Raw genomic sequence first — 25,230 nt, forward strand, 5'->3', positions numbered from 1 at the left:
CCTGCATTTATTTACTTCCCTGGTGTGGGTTTCTGCACAGTTCTGTTCTGTGCTAGAGGCCCTTTGCTCTATTGACAGACGCCCCACCTGTGAGGTGGGGTGGTTTCTGTTTTACTTTTCTGTTCCTTAATGATTCATAGTGAAACACTCGTCATTGTGTCCAACTGCTTAATACGCCTCCAGTCACGTCTTCAGCCCATTCTAACTATGGCCCACCGTCGCCTTCCACCTGTCGCCTCCCTGGAAGGTAGCCAACCACCAGAAGGGAAACGCTTCCAGGAGACAGCAGTCTGTGCCATGGGCAAAAGGACAGGACACTAGAAGTGACTGTGGCCGCGGTGACTAAAAGAAGGCGCAGAGTAGATGCTGGAACTCTGTCCCCAGTTGTCTCTTCTCTTGTACTTTTGACCTTTCTCTATCAGGCAGTTCCTTTCCGGGCTGCCAGTCGTGCCTCAGTGTTCCTTACAGTAACAATATGAAATGAAAAGAACCACCAGCTTGCTCAGCCTGGTGTGGCCCAAGGCCCTGCCTCCCCGGGTCATGGGCCATCTCCTGCTGCTCTATTTAGGACGACTGCTCCCTGCATAGCTTGCCTGCCCCCCCCCCCCCCCGGGGGTTAGTACATCCAGACCCAGGGAAGGATCCCACCACTGAAAACATACCTCTGTAAGCGGACAGGGAGAGGCTGGAGGCTGGCCACTCGGGTTTGTAAGTAAGAGCGTTTATTAAGGGAGACTTACCCGGCGTGTGCGGGGCAGCTGGGAGGAAACGGGTCCCTGCGCTGCTTGGCAGATGCCGAGCATTACACAGGGTAAGGCAGGGAAGAGTTGCGGGCGCTGGTACGTGGGTGCTACAGGTGCAGGAGCGCACATGGCGACCCAGTCAAGGCTCAGCCCCCCCGGGGCCAGCGCGGGGCGGGAGGCGGGGAGGGCCGATTTATGTCAGAATGAACACTGATTATGACCACAGTCCCCAAGGGCAGTGCTGGGCCAAGCAGTCTCTGCCGGCGCGGGCCAGCTTGTGGGTCCGGCAGTGGTCACATCATGGAACAGTCGCTCCTTCATAGCTTTTCAAACTATCTGTGGTAGAGAATCAGGTGTTTTGTTTCATTTAAAAAGAAGTTCCATCATGTATTGATATTTTTATAAAATATAGAAAATGACATGAAAAAGATACAAAAGACAAACCACATTTTACTATAGTTAAATAGGTGACTGTTAAAATTATAACTATAAACATTTCTAAACTCTTACCCTCCGCTTCTGTACTTATTTCCTGGGATCGAAAGCAGACCGTTCCTGGGCTACACTTAGGGCAGTAGCCTGTCCTGGAGCCCAGCGCAGACTCCAACTGGCTGCTGGGCAACCGATGGGCCCCTGGGGCCGCTCCGCACGAGGGAGGAATGAGCCCATGCACCCTGTGGGGAGCTGCAGGTGAGCACTTGTTGCCAACCACTGTTTAAAAATTAGATGACAAAAATCCAAGTTTCTCTTCCCTAGGAAGATGAGCTCTGTTCACACTGCCCCCGCTTTCTTACCGTCAGCTGCTCTCTAGTTTACCGCAGCCCCCCTGCCCCCCTTGGTCACCGGCCTTGTTCTCTAAGCATTTGAGTTTGCCACCCCTAGGTGGGCATTAACTCCAAGTTTATAAAGAAAATTGAGGCTCAGGCAGAACAAGTAACTGCCCAATGTTAAATAGTGGCAGAGGCTGGGTTTCTAACCTGGATATTTCAAATAAATTCTATACTCTTTCCCCTGTGCCGACTGATGCGATGAATTCACCTATTTCATTCTTTCTCTGCTGTGCCATGAGCCAGTCTATAAGCTGTAAGTGTGTGTTACTCAGGTGTGTGTACTCTGTGCCCCAGGCTACAATAGCCATACAATTTATATTATCCTTCCTGCTCAAAAGTATCTGCCCCAGACTTTGCCACATATTGTGTTTGTCCAAGGACCATCTTCTGTGACACTAACTCAAAGCCACTTGTCTTCTCATTATTGTGCCCAAAACACAGGATTATACTTTTTTTTTATTTTTAAAGTTTTTATTGGTTTTAGAGAGAGGGAAAGGAAGAGAAACATTGATTGGCTGCCTCCTGCATGCCCCCCACTGGCAATCGGGGCATCCACTGGCGACCTCTTGGTGGATGGAGCAATGTTCCACCCACGAGGAACACAGGCCAGGCAGGATCAAACTTTTAATTTTATTAAAAAACAAGCAAACATTTTCAACATATCAAATGCTTTAATTCACATTTCTGTCTGTAGGCAATGACCACAGTGCAGACCCAACACAACAAAAGCAATTAACACAGGGTAATTAAGTGGTAGGTACACAGCACAGTGGCCAGAGGGGCAGAAAGTGCAAGAAGCCACTTTCTGCTTATGTGGAGACCTACAAGTGTCCTCAGTACTGCGGATTCAGGGATCGGATTCAGTCAGTTCTCCTGCAAGGGTGACCAGGGCCAAGGACATGGGCTGCTCTAAACTTGCATGAAACAATTACAAATGAGTGCCCATTTGCCTGCAGGGTGCATGTAAGCAGATTCAAGTCAACAGAGGCTGCTGGCAGGGCCCAGAGCAGGAGTAATGAGAGCAAATGTCCTTATGAGTCATTGTCATCTAGCTGCACACAGGCCCTTCCTCACCCCAGGAATTTTCTCATGATAGCCCCATCTCATCTGAGCTTGCTGGACGACGCTGGAGGAACAGGAAAAGCAGCCTAACTTTCCAGCTCCCTCTCCAACATTCCATGTCAGGCATCAAAAAGTACCATGCGGTGGGACTTTCCTAGGTTATGGCTTATCTTCTGGTGTGTTCTGCTTTGACACTGTCCCTTCAATGTCCAAGGTGAGGTAGCCCGGGGGCCCTCGTCTAAGATACACTTCACCTTCCATCTTAGGGGGTGACATGTTTTGGATTCTTCCTCCAGAACCTTGGAATATACCTTTTTGAGACCCGCAAGCCTCATGCACTGACTACAGTCAGGGCCCTGGGGGTAAACGTGTGCGTGTGTGTGTGTGTGTGTGTGTGTGTGTGTGTGTGTGTGTGTTGGGGGGGGGTGTGTACCTACGTAACTAAAATTAATACATACACCATTTCTATACTTTAGTAAAATTAGAAATATGAGGAACAGAGGCTAAGCCAGGGCTTCACTATTCAACAAAATGCCTTTAAAACTTGTGAAACAGCCAAAGTGCAACCATATTCCAAGCAGCAACTGAGACCTCCAAATTATTCTTTTCACCAAAAATATGAGGTTTCTGAATTTGTAAAAATCAGTAGGAAATTAACCAGCTGACAGAGTCATTAGAGTAGTGGCCTCCAAACCCTTAGAAAAACTCGAGAATTTTCTTTCTTTTTTTTAAAGAAGGACTTTGTCTCCTGAAATCTTATCTTAACCAGCATGGGCGCAGTGACTGAAGTGAGCACGCAGGAGCGCCGGGCACCCACTCCACTGGCTGTGAAGGACTTACTGCTTGTCCTCCAAGACTCCATGGATCATGGTCCAAAACCTGTGGTTCCACCTAAGAATTGGAGGCCACCAATTTTTATGTAATAGAGTTTAGATAAGTATGTCAATTTGGGTAGAATACAAGCAAGTTTTCCCATGCAGTTCCTTTAAAACATTTGGGGGGAAGAGGGTAGTTAGTGAAGAAAAAACATCAAATTAATTCAATTTTGCTGCATGGTATCCATCTGGCAGAAGCCCTGGATGAGCACAAGAGGTACAGGCGATAGCTTTAAGCTTTCACTGTGCACCCGAAGTGCTGAGGGGCTGGTTAATAAACCGGAGATGCCCATGTCCCACCTCCAGACACTGACTCAGGAAGTCAAGGGTGCCGGGCTTAGGCGGCCAGACCTTCACCCAGCTCCCAGCTGGTTCTGACGCTGCAGACAGCCTGCAGATCATTCTCTGAGAAAGAAGAGGAGCCTTAAAGGGGAAATTTGGGAAAGGCAGGGGCACACTTAAAAAGCAAAACCAAAATGGTCTCTTCCTTCTTGTTGCAGAAAAAACACCTGAATTCAGATTGGGGTACAGGGGATGTAGCTCAGTGGTAGAGCATTTGACTGCAGATTGGGGTACAACAGCAACTACTACTTTTTTTTTTTAATTTCTAGATTTTTAAAAATAAATCTACCCACATCCCATTGTCCACAATTAGGCAGAATTTAAAAAATTCTGAACATAAAGTGCTAGTTCTTGCTTTGATATTATCATTTCAAGGGAAAACCACACAGAACTGTCACCCATTCTATTGAGCTTTTCGGCTGAACAAATAGAGATGTGTACTCGGATCCACAGGAATCTGTACATTAATACAGCCTTCAAAGTTTTCTAGTTGGTGCTGATTTAAAATTCCATAATATACATTAAGTACAATTTTAGTTTATATTACAAATGCAAGCTACCTTTTCTTGACGTGCTGGTATCATTTTTATAGCGCAAAAAGGACTTTACAATTTCTGAGTCACAGTATATTTTACAACTCTAAGGAGGCAAACGTGTCTCAAAAAGCAAATACTGTACATGTTTCTGACACATCTTAAGAAATAAAAATAATTTTCACTATAAAATTTTTATAAACATTAGCGACGTTAAGGGTTCACAGCTAATTGTTGCAGGAAACCTAAAACGCACTTAAGGTCATGGAATCTTCCCACTAGACAACCTGTATTTTAAAACACAGGTCAGTGTGATTTCTATTAAGTGAACCAAGAGCGGAAATGTTCACCGTTTACCTATGTAAGGAGGGATCCGTGAGCTGCCAGGGGTTCAGAGGTTCAGCCGCTAAGCTTACCAGGAGTTAGGAATGGAGGAGGCCAGTAACAGATGGGAGAAAGTGGAACAGACATGGAGACATGCTTTATTTCGTATATTTCTTCCTGAGAATATAGAAGCTATTATTTAAAAAAAAAAAAAATCTAGACAATTTCAAATGGAACAGAAAAATCTTGGGGCAGATTCTCTCTTATAAAGTGTAGAATCCCTGGTAATGTAAACACCTGCTACCGTAATAATTTGCAAACATGAGTCTTGTAAATTATAATTATTTAGAGCACATGCCTATATATGTATTTGAAATGCCAGGTAGATGTGCGAAGAAAATGAGTTTTGCTAAAATAAGATGGTTTATAATAGGGTATTCCGAAGTGACTTTCCTAAATAAATGTGAGGTCTGAATGAGTGACTAAGGCAGCAAATTCCATAAGGGTCAGCAGGAAAAAGAAAGCTCCCTGGCTTATGAAACCGGAAAACCAATTTGTTTAAATAAATGAGGGGGTTGTATATAAACCTGTTATAAATCCAATGTGACATTATGGTTAGAGTTCCGTTTTAACAAAAAACCCCCCACTATGTAGCTATTTTGATTATTTTAATTCTGATATCCCAAATTAACTACATACGTTGATTCTATAATTAGCACTACGAATTATAGGTAAAATAGAGTCTAAAGCAAAGTGAATTGAACAGAATACAGGGGTGGGCAAAAGTAGGTTTACAGTCGTTTATATGGAAAATACTACAGTAATACATAAATAATAATATAAGAATAAACTTTCACGTACTCACAACTGGAAACCTACTTTTGCCCACCTGTATTTGTAAAAGGTGATATCTGTAACAATTCTGACGCTGAATTAAAGAATAAAACTCATTATACTCCAAGCATGATCAGCCGTGAAAGAAAATCCATGAAATTCTCCCATCACTGTGTAGGTGTAGTGTATGAAGAAGGTGGGAACAGATCCACTCCCGAAACTCTCTCAGTATTGGAACTTAGCACTTCCTGTTGAGGTCTGCAAGAGGTTAATTTCAGCAGAATGGAAGTATTTTATATAATATACTGACTACTGTAATTAGCACTAGGTTGTTCATGGGCCTGCAGGAGACTGAAGTTTAAGTTTACAGCAATTCATAGGTGATAGAATCATAACAGCTCCTTAAGGAGAGCTAATGATGTTTTGGGGGATACATTTTAATCTTTCAGAGATTAATGATATGAAAGCCCAGCAAGCACACAAACAGGCCATTTGTTAGAAAAACACCAGGCTGGACGCCCAGTGGGTCTGCTGAAGCCTGGGATGGAGGGAGCAGGTTGGTTAACAACAGAAGAGCACCCCCTACTGGGTAACCATGAGACGAGCTCTTCAGTAAGTTTTTGGCAATTGAGGGTCAAATAAAACAATGAAATAGAACATTCAGTTTTCCAAAAGTAGTCTGCCCTTGCTTTCACCACCACTCCCGTTTTAAATTGAGGAATATTTCTGAAAAATGACATATCTGTCAGGAGAATTAAATTATGGGTTTTAATTACTTAGTCAATAGACTACATTTTATCTGATTGTGACTAGAATTTATGTGATCAATTTAACTTATTAAATAAAGTCATATACTGTAAACACTAAACACAGGTTACCACAATAAAGTAAATAAATAAGTAAAAAAAATATATCTCTCTTAAAATAAATATGATAGAAACATTTTAGCAGAGCATCTGTCACTTCCCCGAGGAGAAATTCTGTGAAGTACTTTGGCTATAAGAGACTACTATAAGAAAACCACTTAGCAATCATTACCAAAACTGTTTTTGAGAAATTAATATGACTAGTAAATTTCTTTAGTACATTGTTTTGAACTGCTCACATTGTCTTTTAATCAAAAAAGAAGTGGTGAACTGTCCAGCTTGGAACCATAACTTTCAATCTAAAGTATTCTGAATGTCAATTTTTACCAATTCACCCATGTGGTTCTCCTTTGGCTATGCTGGGTTCTAATGAGATGCTGACTTTCGGCAGCTCAACATGGTCATTACTAGGGTTAACCGAACATTTGCTGGTCTGAAAACACTCCTAAAATAAAAATTATAATAAAAACTTTAAGTATTATCTTTCCTTTACATTTCTCTTTTTAGGGTTTCTTGGAAATAAATGCTTACGGATCCACTTGGTGCTGGGCTGTAGGAAATCTTAGGAGGCACACCCCATAGGAGGGGCCCAGCATTAACCATGCTGGGTGGAAACCAACCACCTCCTTTCAAAATAGCAAGTTAATTTTTACAATGTTGTGGTGTCACCACATTAACAGTTAAGATGGAAGTGATTTTTCCACCCACATCTTGTTGGATGCATGTGTCCATCAAACGTGTGGTTGAAGGACAAGGAAGGCGAGGCACCCTTCAGTGAGCCTCTCTCTCAAGCACAGAGCCACGAAAAAGACACTTCACCTTCAGGTAAAGTGCTGTGACTTTTTAAATGAGGGCTGTACGCTCAAAGTGTTTTGCTTAAAAAACAAAACAGGCATTAGTAAACAACTGGAAGTGTGGCTGTTTTTGGAATGCTATTTACAGAAATGCTGCTTGTACTACTGGCGACAAGAAGACTAAACAGTTGATAGAGAATTTCTACTTTGGACGAGTATGCATTTACTTGTCTGTGAGGATTCTACTGTAAGTTTCCATCTGCTCATCCAGCTACTCGGTGTCCTTGAGGTCCTCTGGATCCGAGTTACTAGAGATGTCATCATCCGTCTGTTCTCCGGAGAAGTACAGCATCAATGCGTGTGTCTTGTGAGTGATGGTGACAGTGCAGGGCCCTTGGGCCCACGGCTCCCCATCCACCTGCATTGGCATCATCGAGCACTTCAAAATCAGCTGGGATTTGGGGACAAAGAATTAGAAAAGTCAGTCCCAAAAAGGTTCGGAAAGGTCTTCCTTAATAACATCATCCACAGTCCTTTAACCCTCTTTAGGGACATTGCTTAGCATTTCTTTCTGAGAAAATTAATCTGAATATATTTTTATTCCTTGATTGTTTACAGGATTCTTTCTACTGAACACTTATTTCTTTGGCTGGATCGAGGGCCCCATTTCCCGTTTCTTCCCTGTCCCGCTCAAGCCCCTGGCGCAGGGTGATCAACAGCATGGGGTGTAAACCACTGGCTAAGGAAAGCTACAGTGTATGTATTTTCCCTGCCGATCAAGGACTTAGAAATGGCCTGGCCTGGTGGCCTGTCAGGGCCCTTCACCTACCCGCACTGTGTGGGCCTGTCCTATTCGAAAAGGGTTTGCCAGTTTCACTTGAATCTGGGCGCAGTGGAAAGACCCGTATACTCCAACCACCTCCAGTAAACCGTCGTCATGCCTAAACGCAGAAAGACGGAAGATGGGTTATACGATGCAGTGAAATAAAATCAGCCGCGTTAGGACAGCTGTTTTTTTAATGTAAGCGGGCCATCAACTTATTAAATATGTATATTAATGAGGTATATAGAAAAGGAAATCTGAGAAAAAAAGAACAGGCTGCTCAAAAGCAGAAAACAGTGACATAAAAGTGACATAAAGAAAACAGTGACGTAGAACAACAGATCGCAAATGCACATACCTGGCTAGGGGGTAAGTCTCGTCTCCCATCCCTTCCCATAGTCTGCAGCCGCCTCCCCAGTATCCGATGTTCAGAACTATAATACCTTCCAAATTAGGCAGCTCTACTCGCTCACCATCCAGCTCTAGCTTTAAAGAAATCCAAGCAGTTAGTTACTACAGGGCACACGACTTGCAGACATATCCACTTAGACTTCACCTCTATTTTCATGTAAGTGAGATGTGAGGGATGCACATGTAACAGAAGACTAACCTCACTCAAGGTGATCTGGCCTTTCCCACCAGTTCAATGTTTATTATAATCAAAGAGTTATAATAAATGGATTTTTCCCCCAAGGTCATCAATCACATCCTTTCTGTTAAATCCCATTATTTTTCAGGCCTTCTCTGCCTTGCTGTTTCAGTGGCTCCCTCCTTTCCTGAAATACTCTCTTCCTTTGCTGCCTGGGAACCAGCTGCTTCTCTGGATGTTCCTTCTTGCTCCTCACTGAGCTCCACTTCCTGCTCATGCTGACGTCATCCCTCAGAACAATCCACTAAGTTCCTTCTTCTCTTCCTGCCACAGACTCCGGAGGAAAATCTTAGCCGTGTCGGTGTTAACTGCCGTCTTTGTGCTGAGAGCTGTTTTGCTGGTCCAGGAGACTGAACGGGGCCAGATCTGTATATCCAAACTGTCCACAAAACGCTTCCCACTGACTGTGGCATCTAAAGCCCGATGTGCAAAACTGAGTTAAGCACCTTCTCTGCAACCCCCTACCAACCAACCTACCTCCCAGAGAAGAGTAGCGCCAACCTCCAGGTTGCCTAAGCCAGGAACTTGGGGAGTTCTCTGACTTCTTTGATGTCACCCTCCATATCCAATTAATCACTACACACTCGATGCTACTTCTCAGTACCTAATCCTCCCATCACTCCTGGTGGCATCCTTGCCCAGCACGCCATCCAGCTATACTCCCCTCTCAGTCCTCTCATAGAGCAGTTGGATTGGCATTTGTAAAATGCAAATATGTCATCCCCCAATTACAACCCTTCGAGGGCATGACTCTGCTCAGGAAATCCAAGTTCCTTAACAGACCCCTCTGTGACTTGGCCTCTATCCATGCCTCTAGCTCAGCTCTTGTCACTTTCCCTTTTGCAAACCATGCTCCAGCTCGAACTCACTTGAATATGCCATGTTCTCTCTTGCCCTTGGGCCTTTGCACATGCTGTTCGTAGCCCAGAACAATTTCCACCTCCTTTTTCACTTAGTTAACTCTTAATTTTCAGATTCCAGCTTGTCACTTCTTCCAGAAAGACTTCCTTGTTACAGTCACTTTCCCTAGACTGTTGCGCCAGCCCCTGGGTTAAGCATCTCTTATTTATTCCTATAAGACAGCGTGCTTTCCTTATCACATAACTTCTCACACTATATTGCGATGAGGCTTACATGTCTGTCTTCTCTCTAGACTGTAATTTAGTAAGAACGAGGGATTTATCGCTGTATCCCCAGTGCCTAGGACAGTGCCTGGCATTTTGTAGATGGCTTCACAAATGTTTTTGTATAAATATTGGACAAAAAAATAAGGCACTACCTCTTGTGTTTCACTCTACCAATGCTATCAAAGCCCAAGACAGAGGAAGTATGACAAAGCAGAAGGAAGCCTTTTTAATGGACAATCCTGCCATTCCTCTGTTCTGTGGCTGCAAAGGCTGACAGCTCTTCCCTTTTGACTCATTTTACTAGTTCTAAGTTTCTCTGTATTAATGTCTTTGTCGGTGCTATTAACCATTACAGATTCTTTTTGGAAGCAAGCAAGGAATACATACATAAGACTTTGCCATTTTATGATGTCAGGGGTATTGTAGCAGTAAGCAATCATTAATATCCTTGTTTTTACTATTCATTCATTTTTATTTTGCAAGAGAGATGTATCACCACCATAATATGAATTAAACTTAGGGTTTAAACCTCCTCTGAGAGTCCATGATGAGTCAGGCACTGTGTTAGATAACTTCACACTAGTCAGCATGTATGAATGGAAACTGTTTAGCATGAGTTAAACAGACTCTGGAGTTATATAAACCTGGGTTCAAATCCTGATTACGTGTGTATTTGGGCAAATTACTTAATTTAGTGGGATAATGTGTATAAAGTAGTGTCAGGCACACAATAAAGACTTCATATGTGTTAGCAAAATGTATCAATAGAAAATTCAGCACTTTTGTTAAAAAATCATAACCCAGAGACTACCTAAACTTTAAAAACTTACCTCAACTTTTTTATTCAAGTCTTTACATTCTTGCACTAAACAATCTTTGGTTCCATAGAATAAGTAAACAGCCTATGAGAAATGAACAGAAAATACGATATTAAAGCAACCTAACAAGCCCTGTAAGCAAGAAAAAGACACAGTACCAAAGCTCCTGACACGAGGGCTGAGTCACGTTTCCTCAGAGTGGGTTAGACACTGTGGGGAGAGGGGCACCGTTACTTTTGAGTTTAGCCTGCTTTTCAGGGAGAATATGGGATAGAAGTGGTTTGTGCCTAAACGGTGTTTTCTCCCAGTTTATCAAAAAAGCTACATTTCATACAGAAATACTGTATTAAAATTAGAAAATTCCACCTTTTTCTAGAGCTTCAGATTACTTAAGGAAAGTAATACAGATAAATCTAGTGAACATTTTACAATCACTTTTGAGTATAAAAAGGTTGATTGAGAGCACTGAAAATGTTAATTACCAATTATATAAACAGTAATACTTACTGCCTTAGTACCTACATTAATAGAGAAAACTATCTGTAACTTTGAAATAGCTGTAAAACAGAACCAGGAACAAAATTGCTTTGCATTTGTTTTTCACACCCTACTGCTCAATCACCAAGTCATTAAAAAAAATCCAAGACAGAGCTTCCACCAAAGGAATCACCTGTATTAGGAACCAGAGCCTGCTCTTGGTTAGAGGCGTGGTACACGAACTGCTCCTTCTCTTCCCTTATCTGCTGTTTCAAGTCTTTTCCAAGCCAATGAAATCTACTTTTCCATTAACGACTTCACCAAAAATGTACCCTGCCTAAAATGTCTTTCCAATGTCAGTTGCCATTTAAGATAAGCTACTGTATATTCCACTTAGTTGCCCTCTAAGCAAAATATGTTGTAAAACATTCCAACTTTAAATTTAAAAGATTCGGCCATAGTTATAAATAATCTAATTTGACAGTGGTCCACAAAACAGAGCAGGCCAGTGTCTCCCTAAGGTAGGCTGTCCGAGTCTACTTGAAAGGGTGCTAGATAAAACGGAACTATTGATTTTTACTGTACCTTTGGAATAAGCAGGAAATGTTATTTTATCCAACACACCTTATTAAGAATTCTGCTAGAAAACAGAGATGGTGCCTTCTCGCGATGAGCGTGAAAATTAAGAGCCATGAGCGCGTCAGGTCCGATCGAAAAATAGTTGTTCATTGTGAACTCCTATGGAAAAGGGTAAGAATTAGCAGCAGAGTATGCTTCAGCCTAAGCCTGTGTCATGTATTCAATATGTAAATCTGTCTTCATGCTCTTTGTGACAATTTACTGCTTTCTGCATTTACTCTCCACAGAGCTATTTTATGCTATTCAGTGACATTTCCAGAAATGAAGCTTCAGTTCAAAGGCTGATAATTATAGATGTGTTTCCCTTTCCATTTCTGTTTAATAGGCTACATCTCAGATCTCATCATCTAGAACGGCTCTACTTTGCACCGGGCTTTCCACTCCTGTGTTCCTTCCTGTTACATTTGCTTCTATCAGTCTCAACCCAGGCTACTGGGACCCCCTTAGTTTACCTGACCTCCCAGCCCAGCTTGGATTCCTCAACCTACATCTCTAGCCCTGTCCTGTTCTGAGCAATAAGCCTGAACGTCCAACTTCTTGTTTAATGCACCACAGCCCCAAGGTTGATACGCTCAACATCCAACTCATATTCTTCCAACTCAAACCTGAAACTCTATTTTTCTTATCTTAATGTCATTTCCATACACCCAGTCATATAAACTAGAAATCTCACAGTCATATGTATTTTTTCTTCCCCTACCACCAGTTGGGTGCCAAGTCTTGATCAATTCTACCTCTAAAATGTCTCTGAACTGCCCTCACCCTAACATTCCCCTTGTTTTGCCCTTGTGCAGGTTTCTATTTGCTAACCATGATTTGTATCCTCTGGTCTCTATTTCTTCTGCCTGGGAAGTCCTGATCCTTTCTCTGCTGATCTAAATTGTATTTACCTTTTAAGGACGAGCTCACGTGTGACCTCCCCTGAAATCCTTCTAGCCTGATCTTCCAGAGCATAATTGAGCACTGGTTCTCTCCCGCAACACTCTGTATAGTCCCACCTGGGAGTTGTGCCCCACTCCCAAGCACATGGCATCTCCTCTGCTCCATAACCAGCTCCCCAAAGAGAAACACCACATCCCTGTGCCCCACGAGTGCCACGTCTCATACTGTGGAGGCTCTCCATCACGTTCGCCAAAACTGCTCCCAACTGAAGCCCTAAAACCATACCTTGGGTTTTCTCAGGTTGTAGTATCCTTTATTTGTTACTTGAACTTTCCATCTAAAAAACAGAAGTTAAAAAAATTTGTGATAATTTCCAAATTATCTGCCAATTAACTATAATTACCACCAATCAACTCTGGGTGCCTGGGAGATGAGGTCCTTCTATTAAAATAGCATTTGAAAAAATAAGCACATCTGTGAGGATGCAAATTCTGAGACAATTATTCAGCCTCACTTATGACTTCAGTCCTTACATAACAAGATTACGACAACAAAATCAAACACCAGCATCTACATATAAGTACAATACAATCTTTCACTTTTAAATTACATTTAACTTTATACCTTACATAAGACTTCATAAACCAAATAATACTCTCAAAGCTCAAAAATCTACCTTTTTGGGGAAGCGTAACTTACCGGTCCAGTTTAATGCCCTCTGCGTCCATCACATTCCGTAAGACCTGGGCGACCGGGATTTCCCCCGCGTAACTCGTACCCCAGCCCAGCGTGTTGGAGAGATCGTTGCCTGTTCCCAGAGGCAGGACTGCAACTTGTGGAATGTACTTTTCTTGCCCCTGGAATACGGAAGGCGAGTTTAGACTTTTCTCTTCCATTTGTAGGGTAATAACATTTGGTAAAACTTAAAGACCAAAGCAATAAAGGTACAGATATAACAACTGTATGTTGTTTAGCTAAAGTTTATGCTAACTGCTTGATCATGACATTCCAAATCAGTAATGTCTTCTCATATTCATCTGCATGATAAAAAGTAGAACGAAAAGGCCTAGCTATCGCAGCAGTGCTTCTGTGCAAGGCAGGCTCTCGGCCTCACTCGACTTCTCCCTCGGGCCGAGAGGCTGATACCTTGATCTTCATGTCATCCACGGCATCCAGCACCCAGCCCACAGTCCCATCCCCGCCGCAAACCAGCACTCGGGCCGAGCGGTGGGGAAGCAGGGCGCAGAGCTGCAGGGCTTTGAGAGGGGGCGTTTTCGTTACGTCAAAAACCTGGGAATGAAAGAAAAGGCAAGCTCATTTGGATTTGACACCGTCCTCCACCTGCGAGCCTGACTTCCCTCTAGGTTAGATAAGAAGGCTGGCTACTGCGCGTTCACCTGTCATAATACGCCAGGCGCCGCGCCAGACTTTCCTTTTCCTTTGCATCCCTTATATCTCTTCGCCCAGCCCCCCAGCTCCCCTCCCACCTGGCGACCATCAGGTTGTTCTCTGGATCTATGAGTTTTTGTTTAGTTATCTTGATCTTTAGATTCACATGTAAGTGACACCCTGGGGTGTTTGTCTTCCTCTGCCTGACTGATTTCACTCAGCATAATACCCTCTGGGTGCCCCGTGTGCTGCGGCGAGCGGCAAGCCCTCCCTTTCCCGCGGCTGTCACACTGCACTGCACAGAGGCACCGCTTCCTGACCCCCTCATCGCCGACGGGACACTCAGGCCGCTTCCATATCCTGCCTATTGTGAATAACGCTGCAATGGACATACGGGTGACTCTCTTTTCAAATTAGTGTTTTGGATTTCTTTGGGTAAATACCCAGAAGTGGAATTATGCCGGACTCTCTGCATTTACTGTGGCTCATCCCGACACTGGCCCTACAAAGTACGAATAAGCCTCGTTCTACTGGCCGGGAAATCGAGGCCCAGGAAGGTTAAATCACTTCCCGCGATTCCCAAGAATTAAGTGCTCCCAGAGAGATGCAGCCCGCCGGGCTCCTGTTACGCACGACCTCCTTCCTGTTCACACGGAACTGGAACGTGCTAAGTACGCCTTTTATTAGTGCTTCATATTTTATTCTGCATTTTTAAGAACCATCACTAGTGCTAGTACACATTTTTGGAAAATAAGTTTGCAATATGCATAAATGACAAAGATGCAAGATCTTTCATCTCTATAATTCTGTAAATGATCTAGGAAAACATTTTAAAAGAGGAAAACAGCATATAAAGGTATTTAATATGGCGTTTGTTATAATTGTGCAACCTTAGAAACAAACTCAACCTCCAACAGCAGCAGGAGACTGGGTAAATATATTATGATTTATCCATCTGATTAATTATCTTAGCCGATACATATATGAGGACTCTGCAACATAAAAAAATATTTATACTTTCAAGAAAACAGAATGCAAATCTGCATCTAGACTACTGTTCTAGTCATGCTAATGAAATGCACAGGCAATTCATGCAAAGAACATGGGCAAATGAAAACATCTGCTGTATTTTTGTGGGAAACGGCAGGCGATTTTCTCTTCCCTTTTTTTAACTTTTATAATTTCAAGATGTATAATGTTAAAAGGGAAAGATACAAATTGGAAGGAAAGTCAGTGCACTGTTGCACAGCGAGTGGGTTGTTCAGTTTTTCAAAGCAAAGCTGCTAGCCTGTAACCTTGATCTTAATGGCTGATCCTTTGACCCTTATTTTTAATGAGGTTTAATTTACATATAATGAAATTCACCCACATCAAGTGAACAATGACATGATTTTTAGGAAGTTCACTGAGCTGTGCCACCACCACCACGATGCAGCTTAGAACTTTTGTCGCTCCAGTAAGATCCTTCAGTGTCCACATGCAGTCACTTCCGATGTCCTACCTCAGGTGACCACTAATGCACTGTTTCTACAGATCTACCTTTTCCAGGCAGATCCCATAGATCAAGTCATACAATCTAGGCTCCTTGCATCTGGCTTCTTAGACCGTTTCTACTTTTTTGGCTATAATGCTGCTATGAATATTTGCATGAAAGTCTTTGTGAAAGATATGTTTTCATTTTGAATCTACCCAAGGGGAAGTTTGTATGGTAAATATATGTTTAATTTTTTAAGAAAAAGCCTGTTATCTAATGTGGCTGCACCACTGTACATGCTCAGCATGAGTTCCTCTTTCTCAATCCATTCGAATGTTCTGACACTTTTATAATTATTATTCTTTCCTATAACTAGGTGATTGCTGGTTTAAAACATTAATAACCATTACAATTTAGGGGAAATGAGAAGCTCAAGTAAAAAGATTAACACAGAGGGAAGGTCTGCTCCTGTTACCTGGACGGGGTTTAGAAGGATCCTGAACTCCCCCAGCAGCCCCTCTCCCATGTTGGTCCCACTACGAGAGTTGGCCAGGACTATCAACGGGGTCCACTGCTTTCCGAGCTTGGAGGCCAGCTGAAAAATGAAGGTGAATGGAAAGGGTTCAAGCTCTCAAAGCCGCTCAGCAATCCATTTTCCATTTCTTTCCCCTTTATTGCATTTACTGGGGCGACACTGGTTAACAAAACTACACAGGTTTCAGGCGCACAATTCCACAGCACATCGTCTGTACACTGCACTGTGTTCACCACCCCAAGTCAAGTCTCCTTCCATCACCATTTATCCCCCCGTACCTCCCCACTCCCCCCTAATTTTTCATTTCTTGATAGCACAGCGCTGTAATTTGCTGAGAAAAACAATTATCCCAGCACAATCGATACAATATAAATCAAAGGCTTCTAAGAATGGAAGGGACCTTAGAGAGAAACCAACAACTCCCACTTCACGCACAATTCTCTTCTACTCTACTCTAGCTCAGTCCTCCAGCGTACGCTTGGGTACTCAGGTGAGAAGGAACGCACTCGCAAGGCAGCCCATTCTCCTGCTAAATCAAGTTATTAGAAAGTTTTGACTTCAATTGAATTAAAAATCTGTCTTTCAATGACTTTTACTCATTATTCTAATTTTGCTTTCTGAAGCAACTAGAAATAACTTCATTTGTTTTTCCATATAACTGCTGTGCTCAAACACTTGAAGCATAACACCTTTTATTAGTCTTGTTTCCTAGACAACACATTTCAAGTTCTTTCAACCGTTCATAGAATGGACATTGACTTTCTCTGCTTTTACCTTGATTGTCCTTTTCTGGACGCAGTCTAATATATTTTAGTTTGCAAGTCTTTTTCCCTCCCCAAAAGGGGTACTCAGAAATAGATTCAAGAATGCAGATTTGTACAAAGCCCCAAGTCAAATGAAATTAATGTTTTTCTAACAATTTCTTTCCTCTCCCCTTCTGTGGATGTAAACACTAATGGACTTGTTCTGTGGCTTTTCTTAGTGATTCTCACCCCTTGTTATTTCAGATTTCAACTCAGATACATAGGGATTTGTACACTTATTATTTTTAAATTATTAGTTATTATTATTTTTAATCCTCACCCAAGGATATGTGTTTTAATTGACTCCAGAGAGAGAGGAAGGGAGAGGAAGAAAGAGAGAGCCACATCCACCAGGGCTAGGGGTTGTACATTTAAAAATACGTATCACAACAATATTAAACATAATGTTTTTTAAAAAATTTAAAATGCCTTTCTTTTGCAGGAATATTGACAAAGATGACAGACATTTAAGCTATAAAATTCTAATTTGGGAAAGACACAATTTAACTTTAAAATAAAATAGTTTAACTATTTTGGCATATTCAAGTAGGAAATAAATGCAAATTTTTATAGTTATTTCTTAAGAGTTACATAAAGACTGAGAAACACATTTACATCAATTTTCATACACAAACATACTGTAAAGTGCTGTCAGCACCTTTAATGTTTAACATTATTTGTGGGACCACATCACGCACAATGTAAACGCATCTCTAGGCACCCTATGTAAATTCCCAATGGAAAAATTCTCCCAGAACAATGTGTGAGGAAATCTATGTTTTCCTTTCACTGACGATAATCATGAATCCCAAACGTGGCTGTCCCATCAAAATAATCTGAGGACCTTAAAAAAAGATGGATTCCTGGGACCTACCTACTAAATCAAACACGGTGATGGAGGTGGGTTCAGGAACCTGTATTTTTACAAAGCTCCCCAAGTGATTCAGAAGCAGGCAGTAATTTAGAAACCACTAATATAACATTTCCAATTTCCTTTTAGACTTGAAAGAACTCAAGAGCCAGAATGTGTGGCACACCTATGGGAACTGGGTAGGGTTTTATGGTTTACCATAACGATTCTTCTCATGTACACACAGCTCTAACCGCCACACTGGCTTAGCCACTTTCTGCGGTCAATTACACAGGGACAAATGAACTCTGATTACCATCGCATAATCTGTCTTTTTGTCTTTACGCATCTGATTAATAGAGGTTAAATAACTTGGTGGAATGATGAGGTTTCTGAATTCTCCAAAATCACACTTTTCATTCTTCAAGCTGTTTCTCATGCACTCATCATGGACAGTTTTTTGACACCAAATGCACCTGGGGGGACGAAGAACCAAAGATAATAATGAATAATTTAAAACCATAATCTTACTGATCTGCAGACCCATCATTTTTGTCCAAAAAAATTAAAACAGTAATTTCATCACTGTTGAGCATAAAACCTGGCAAATAAAAGATTTATAACAGAATCTGCACAGTGAAACCAGAGCAATCAAGTTTGAACATACCTGACAGTTTAACGGTGGTTCTTAAAGGGTGGCCTAGGGCCCCCAAGAGCCCTTGAACCCCTGTGAGGTTCAAATTGTTTTAATAATAATAATAATGCGTTCTTTGACCCTCATTCTCTCAAAAGTGTACAGGAGAGTTTCCCAGAAGCTGTATGACACATGCTGCAGCAATAAACTGATGCAGAAACAGGAGAATCTAAGCTGACTTCCAAGCCAAAGAGATGTACCAAAAATATAAAATGAACGGCACTTTTCTCCTTCAATTTTCATTTAATTTATTTTGATAAAAATACAGTATTAATGTTACCCTGATAAATCTTTTAAAAACTAATATTTAAACAAGTTCTCAGTTTTAATTTATAGCATGATAAATATCGATATGATCCACCTAAAGAAAATCTGATCTAGAACAATGGTTCTGTGTATTATTTATTTGTGCTCTGGTTGAATTAGGTTCATGATGCCCCACTGGCCTGGGTCTTAGAAGTATTCCCCAGGTTCCAATTTGAAAATATCTTCACTTATATAACCTTATGTGAATACTAGTAAATATAGTAAAATAGCCCATTTCTTGTTGGCAGTTAATACAGAACTAATCTGTATGTCTGCATCTGAAATAGAGACAGAAGACATGTGCATTCAGATCGGCCTCTATGTCTGGATCCATGCGTGGAGCCAGCAGGGAACAGTGCTGGTCAAGGTCTTGGGTTTCTATCATTAATCTGCTCCGTAGTTTACCCTCTCACAGATAAGACAGCTCTGACTTCACGCACAAAAGCAGGCCCTCTGAAAATAATAGTCAAAGTTAAATGAATAATTTAAAAAAAGAGGATAATTACTCTTTCACCCCAAGATCAACAATCTTGGCCTTGTATTTTAAGGCTGTCTTTTCCAGTTGGATGTTCAGATTTGTCAAATAACCACTGCTATTTACTGCTGAGTTATCTGCATGATCTGTTAAAGAGAAAACTATAAAATAACTTGCTCGATAACCTTTCTTGGTACTTGCTTTCAAACTATAAAAGATGGCTTCTGCAGCTGACTATATGGTACGTTGGCCCACTGCTCTGCTGTTAACTTTAAAATACTATGTTAACATTGAAAATAATCTGAGAGGACACTCACTGATGTATTTCACAGTGGTTTTCTCTGGGAAGCAAAGTGGGGCTGAGGCATGACAACATTCTTTATATTCTGTTGTAAACTGCTTGAGTCTCTAAAAACTAGAAGAGATTTGTGAACTACTTGTATGAATTTTTCAGTTGTATTTAAAATTAGATGATACCAGCTTACGCTTGAGAAAGCATAAGATAAAATTCATCCAGGGATAGTTGCTCTAACTTTTTGATGTGCTTACTTCCAGTTTTACATGCATAAATGTTTGCTTTTCAGGTTAGGGATATGATATATACATCTGGATAGTACTTTTTTCCTTCCCACATTGTATAAGGAATATGGTCTATGCCATTACATGGTTTTTAAAAACATGGTTTGTAAAGAATAAATAATATCATATGGACACACCATAATTTATTTAACCCCCTTTCTGTTTTCCCCCCAAACATTTAGATAGGTTATTTTTCTAACTATAAATAACACGATGAACAACCTTAAACATAAATGAGATGTTTTCCCGGACTCTTAGAAGTCAAGTTACTGAATCTCAGGCCATGTATTTTTCCAAGGTTCTTGATATGTCTGTCCAATAGGCTTGTCAGTGCATGAAGGTGCCCATCACATCTAACACTTGCTAATATTGCTCATTAGGACTTCACATTTTCTCTTCGATAACTTGATTGACAAAAAAGTATTTTGTTGTTTTTATTTGGATGTCTTTGATAACCAGGCGAGGTTGAATTTTTTTGCCATCTTTTGTGAACTGATTCATGCCCTACATTTTAATAAATGCATGTACTTTTTATTTATGTAGGATATCAACCTCTCTCCTGTCACATTTACTGATACTAGTTTCAGTTTCTTTTTAAAGTTACTCTTTAATGAACTTAAGTTTATTTTTTGATAGACAGGTCTATATTTCCTTTTCTGGTTTATTTAAATGCCTTTATGCTGTGAAGATCTATACTTCTGCTGCCTGATTTTGAGAATAAAGTTTTACTGGAAAACAGCCACACCCATTCATTTATGTATTGTCCACAGCTGGCTTTGTTCTATGTTGGATAGTAGGGTTAAATTATTACCACAGACCATATGGTCTGTAAAACCTAAAATAACTTAGTTTTGGCTCTTTACAGAAAAAGTTTGCCTGCCTCTCTTCTAAAAGATGACCGTTATCTTTCACTGTTTCAGATAATTAATAAATTGCATAAACACACCAATAGAACAGGGAAATATAATATTTAAGGTCAAAGCCGAGAGTAAAGCTGCATAAGAAATTACCTTCTAAGAGTCAGAAGCTTTGTTTTATGAATCACAGTGTGCGTTGGGGGGGTGGGGAGTGGAGTGGGATGTAATGAAGAAAAGCCTTATAAATAAAAAGGCATCTTACATTTTCTTTTTTTCCCTAAATTAAAAAAAAAAAGTCTTTTATTGATTTCAGAGAGAGGAAGGGAGAGGGAGAGAGATAGAAACATGAATGATGAGAGTCAGTGATTGGCTGCCTCCTGCACGCCCCCTACTGGGGATTGAGCCCACAACCCGGGTATGTGCCCTGACCAGGAATCGAACCACGATCTCCTGGGTCCTAGGTTGATGCTCAACCGCTAAGCCACGCTGGCCGGGCCATCTTACATTTTCTTAACGGGACAGAACTCTGTAAGGAACAAAGGTTTATTTAATAAATGTAATGAATACTTAAAAATAAAACCGAATTTCCTATTTTAGGTGAGAAAAGAGGTGAGAAGATAAAAGTATAAGGAAGGAGTGATAAGACACTAGGTGCAGAAATACTTTGTAGTCGTTGGGAGTAGAGGCAGGAAAACACGCAAAAAAAAGTCTACAGGAAAGTAAGAATCCAGCATAGCGTGTGGCACAAAACAGATGCTTACTATGTGAAAACTAAATAGTGACTGATTGAGTATAAATTAAAGGGCCTTTGTCACTTATCTGCAGAGTTTAACTGGGCTGCAGGCTTTAAGATCACGTATTGCCTGTCATTCTCACCCTTTGAAATGCTAACTTGTACAGTTTTTGTAGTTCATTTAAAACCTCAGACTTCCCAAGAATAGGAGTCCCCCACGGTGCTTGATAAAATCCAGAGACAGAGAGAGACAGTCTGGCCTGTGTTTAAAAGTTCTAAATAGATATTTATCTTGTTTCTCTTTCTCAAATATTTCATTCCCACAGAAGGTCATAACTGACTGGAATCCTGACTGCAACAGCTAATTGTAATTGAATACAATGATTGGCTAAAATAAATCAGAACATTGCTGAATACATACCATTTCAGGACACTGTGCTCTTTTCTCCTGGGAATAATAAACCCTTCCTAAATTATACAGAAATAATTTCCACCATGGGTGAAATAATTTCTAGCATGCCTGGGACAGACTGCTCAGTACTAGTAAGAACAAGCTAATGAGGAAAAGATCTATCAGCACAAACACTCATTGTGCTCAAGGGGATGGGGAGGGGACACAAGATTAAGGATAGAGGCTCATATTTAAAAAGCTACATAAATATAGCAGTGGTTCTCCAACTTTAGAATTACCTGCAGGGCCTGTTAAAGCCAAGGTTGCTGGTCCCCAGGCCAAGTTTCTGAATCAGTGGGCCTAGGGTTGCCAGGAAAATAGAAGATGCTCAGTTAAATTTGAATTTCAGATAAAGAAATACTTTTTTGGTATAAGTATGTCCCAAATACAGCAAAAAAAATTACTTTTATTTTATTTTGATCGCTAAATCTGGCAACCTTAGAATTTGCATTTCCAACAAGTTTCTAAGTGCTGCTGCTGCTGGTGGTTCTGGGGACTTTGAGAACCACCGAGAAACAGGATATTATGTCATCATTAAGAGGGAAAATGTTGGGAGTGGAGGTGAGTAAATCAGGCAAGAGTTCCTGGAGAAAAGGGTCCAGGTGAGTCTTTAAGGATGCCTAGAAGCTAGCCAGGAGAAGGATACTTAAGACAAAGAGGAAAGCCTTGAGGAAAAAAAAAAGACAGCCTGCCTGATGTTGCTGGTACATAAAAATTTAATGCAGGTGGAGGCAGGTAAGACCGAAAGGACAGGCGGGGTCCAGAGAGCATGTAGGACCATGCTAAGCACTTCGAGTTTACACTGAAAGACCACCAGTGTATATGATGGGAACAACCGAAGGGTTTTAAACAGAGCAGGTTCTCTGTCTGATATGAATTTCTAGAAAGATCATTTGGATGGACGATCAGAGCACTATGTTTATTTGTGAAGGCGTGCTTGAAATGCAGTTAAGATACTTCTTGAAGCCATTTTTATCTAATTCTGCACAGGCACAAAAAGGGGAAGGAAATGAAACAATACTCCATTCATGCATCCTTTCCAATGAATCTCAGCTCTTGAAGACTAAAGCTTACCTACAGAGAGAACTATAAAATTTAAAGACACTGGTAACCTAGCTCTCACAAGTGCCAAAAGAACAACATCTAAACTTGAAACAGACCAAATAAAGATGGATGGTAATAAAACTCTGTAGTTGTTTAAAATACGTTTTTGGGGAAAGTTTTCTTAAGTCTAACTCTGATAGGTAAAACTATTTAAAATAAGACTTAAAAATAGGTGTTGACCTAACAATGCTCACACTAATGTTTTTTTAAAAAAGGATTTTTAAATAAAGAAAAAAAAAGTCACTTGCTATCCAGTGCCAACTTTCTACATCAGTACTTAAACATGCTTAAGGACCTTTCTACTTGTCAGAAATAAAACCCATCAATGAAGACATCCAGATTTAAGGGCAAGACAAAGCTATATACTAACAACATTCCTAACCCTGTCCAGGGGGTTAGAATTCTATTTTACCACTGCATACAATTCTCTCAACTATAAAATGAGTTAGAGTAGATGATCTGCCAAGCACCATCCCCTTTTATTACCCATCTTTAACATGACCTTCGCCAATTTTCAGACATTTAAGAACACAAATATGTTGTTCAGTGTCTATTTAAAAGCCATTAAAATGTTCTTAGCTTAGTCAAAGTCACTTATCTAAGATGCTATATGTTCTGAAAGATCACTGACAAAAGGAGTATACCTTTAAGTGTTGTATGTCACTATGGCATCGATACCTATATTCGAAAAAGGTGCTTAAAGTGCTGCTTTGGAATGCCACTTGTCTTCCTTGTACAGTCATAATACAACACTGAGCATGAATCAGTGTTTTGACTCTAGGGAAAAGTTAACTTGTCCATACTTCATTTTTTTTCCCCTTACCTAAAACGGAGATAATAAGCAACAAAAGCTAAACTATAACATACAGTGGCCACGAAGCATGCAGCATTTAGAGACCTCTGGATGAAAGTTAAGAGCCTACAAAACAGCAGACAGAAGGACAGGTTGGCTGAGGAGCCTGGCTAGCATCATCTCAGCAGACTGTTGCAAAGCTGCCCGGCATGTACAATACCGGGGACGCTTAGTAGCTTGTTTCCTCCAAGCGTGCCCTTCAGGCCGCTTGCACAGATAGAGCAGGCCTCTACGCCCACGCCCTAAACCATCCTGGCTCCTCCCGCGCGCGTCGTGGGGACAATCAGTACCCACAAGGCCATACCTGTAATCGCAGAGCTTAGGCTGACTGCCGCACTGCTGCGTGCAGACCACGCAGCAGCTGCACAGGGGGACGTTGCCCCGGATCCAGTGGTGAGGCATGGCGTCCAGGGCCTTGCCGTCGCTCTTGAGCACGATCTCCTTGCACTGGAAGCGCTTGTCGGCCTTCCTGAGGCAGCCCTCGTCCACGCGCAGCCCGCAGCAGTCGCAGAAGGCGCCCTGCAGAATGTGCTGCGCGCACACGCAGCAGTAGGTGGGGTGGCTGAACAGGTCCGTGTCGTGCCACCCGTGCTTGCTCTTGCGGAAGATGTCCCTGCGGTGCAGCTGCCGGCGCGACCGCTGAAGGCTGCACCAGAGGGTGATGAACACGGGCAGTAACACCGAGCACAGAGTCCACAGGACCAGGTGCCCGTCGGCGAACAGGCCCGAGTAGGGCTCCGGCCGCTTCCCCGCTTCCATCTTCTCCAGGGTCGATTCCTAACCGAGAGACGCACAGGCCGGTCCGCCTCGGGCTCGCCGCGCCCGCCCCGCCCTCCTCCCTGTTCTCGGGGGACACCGAGGGCGCGGTCTGCCCAGGTGTCGCCACTGTCCCTAAGGAGGGGCACGCGCACCGCCTTCCCCGCGCGGCCGGACCCGGGAGCGGGAGCTCCGGTTCTCCCCGCCCGCCGACCTGTCGCGCCGAGGGGGCGGCGCCTCGCGCGGTCGCGCCGGGCCCCCCACCTCCTCCCCCGGCCCCCCGCGGCCTCCTCCGCACCTCGCCTGGCACGAGACAGGGCGCAGTAAAAACCTACCGGCCGCCCTCCGCGGGGAGCCCGGGGCTCCGGGCGCGATGGCGCACGTGGGCCGCGCGGCGCCGGCCCGCGTCCGTAACCGTTATCCCTCGCCCCGCACCCCTCCCCCCGCCGGCCGCCGGGTAACAGACGCACCCGGCGGCTCCCGGCCGGGCTCCGCTTCCCGCAGGCCCCGGCCCGCCCCCTTCCTGAGGCCCCGGAGACCTTGGCCTCCGCCCCTCCCGCCCCGGGGGCCCTACCTTGCGGGGGCGGAGGCGCGGTTTCGGGGGCCAGGCCTCGGGCCGCCCTCCCGCCCTCGCGCGGCCGCGCGCAGGGCCCCGATTCCGGGCCTGCCGAGGGCGCCGACGTCAGGGAAGACGCCCAGGCGGTCCCCTCGCAGCCGGACCGGGTGCGCAAGGGCCGCGGAGGCCCACGGGCC

The 25,230-nt window shown here is 42.7% G+C and overlaps 1 protein-coding gene across 3 annotated transcripts; it reads right to left on the reverse strand.

Annotated features, from left to right (window-relative positions):
• Positions 1-701: 701 nt before the first annotated feature.
• DGKE (diacylglycerol kinase epsilon) lies at positions 702-25,230 on the reverse strand. 3 transcript variants are annotated; one of them, XM_081115926.1, is made up of 13 exons: positions 25,052-25,230; positions 24,026-24,498; positions 17,986-18,145; positions 15,957-16,076; positions 13,765-13,908; positions 13,318-13,475; positions 12,904-12,955; positions 11,722-11,835; positions 10,633-10,704; positions 8,385-8,512; positions 8,033-8,144; positions 7,431-7,654; positions 702-1,079 (listed from the first exon to the last, which is right to left on the reverse strand). In XM_081115926.1, exons 2-12 carry the CDS (start codon positions 24,478-24,480, stop codon positions 7,475-7,477), a joined length of 1,695 nt encoding a protein of 564 aa, XP_080972052.1. In that variant the 5' UTR covers positions 24,481-24,498; positions 25,052-25,230; the 3' UTR covers positions 702-1,079; positions 7,431-7,474. The 3 variants fall into 3 exon arrangements, with proteins under 3 accessions (XP_080972052.1, XP_080972050.1, XP_080972051.1); XM_081115924.1 differs by lacking the exon at positions 702-1,079 and having other exon boundaries at positions 4,914-7,654; XM_081115925.1 differs by lacking the exons at positions 702-1,079; positions 25,052-25,230 and adding an exon at positions 24,813-24,880 and having other exon boundaries at positions 4,914-7,654.

Source organism: Miniopterus schreibersii, assembly GCF_964146895.1.
Source record: "Miniopterus schreibersii genome assembly, chromosome: 16".
In the NCBI taxonomy this organism is placed as follows: domain Eukaryota; kingdom Metazoa; phylum Chordata; class Mammalia; order Chiroptera; family Miniopteridae; genus Miniopterus; species Miniopterus schreibersii.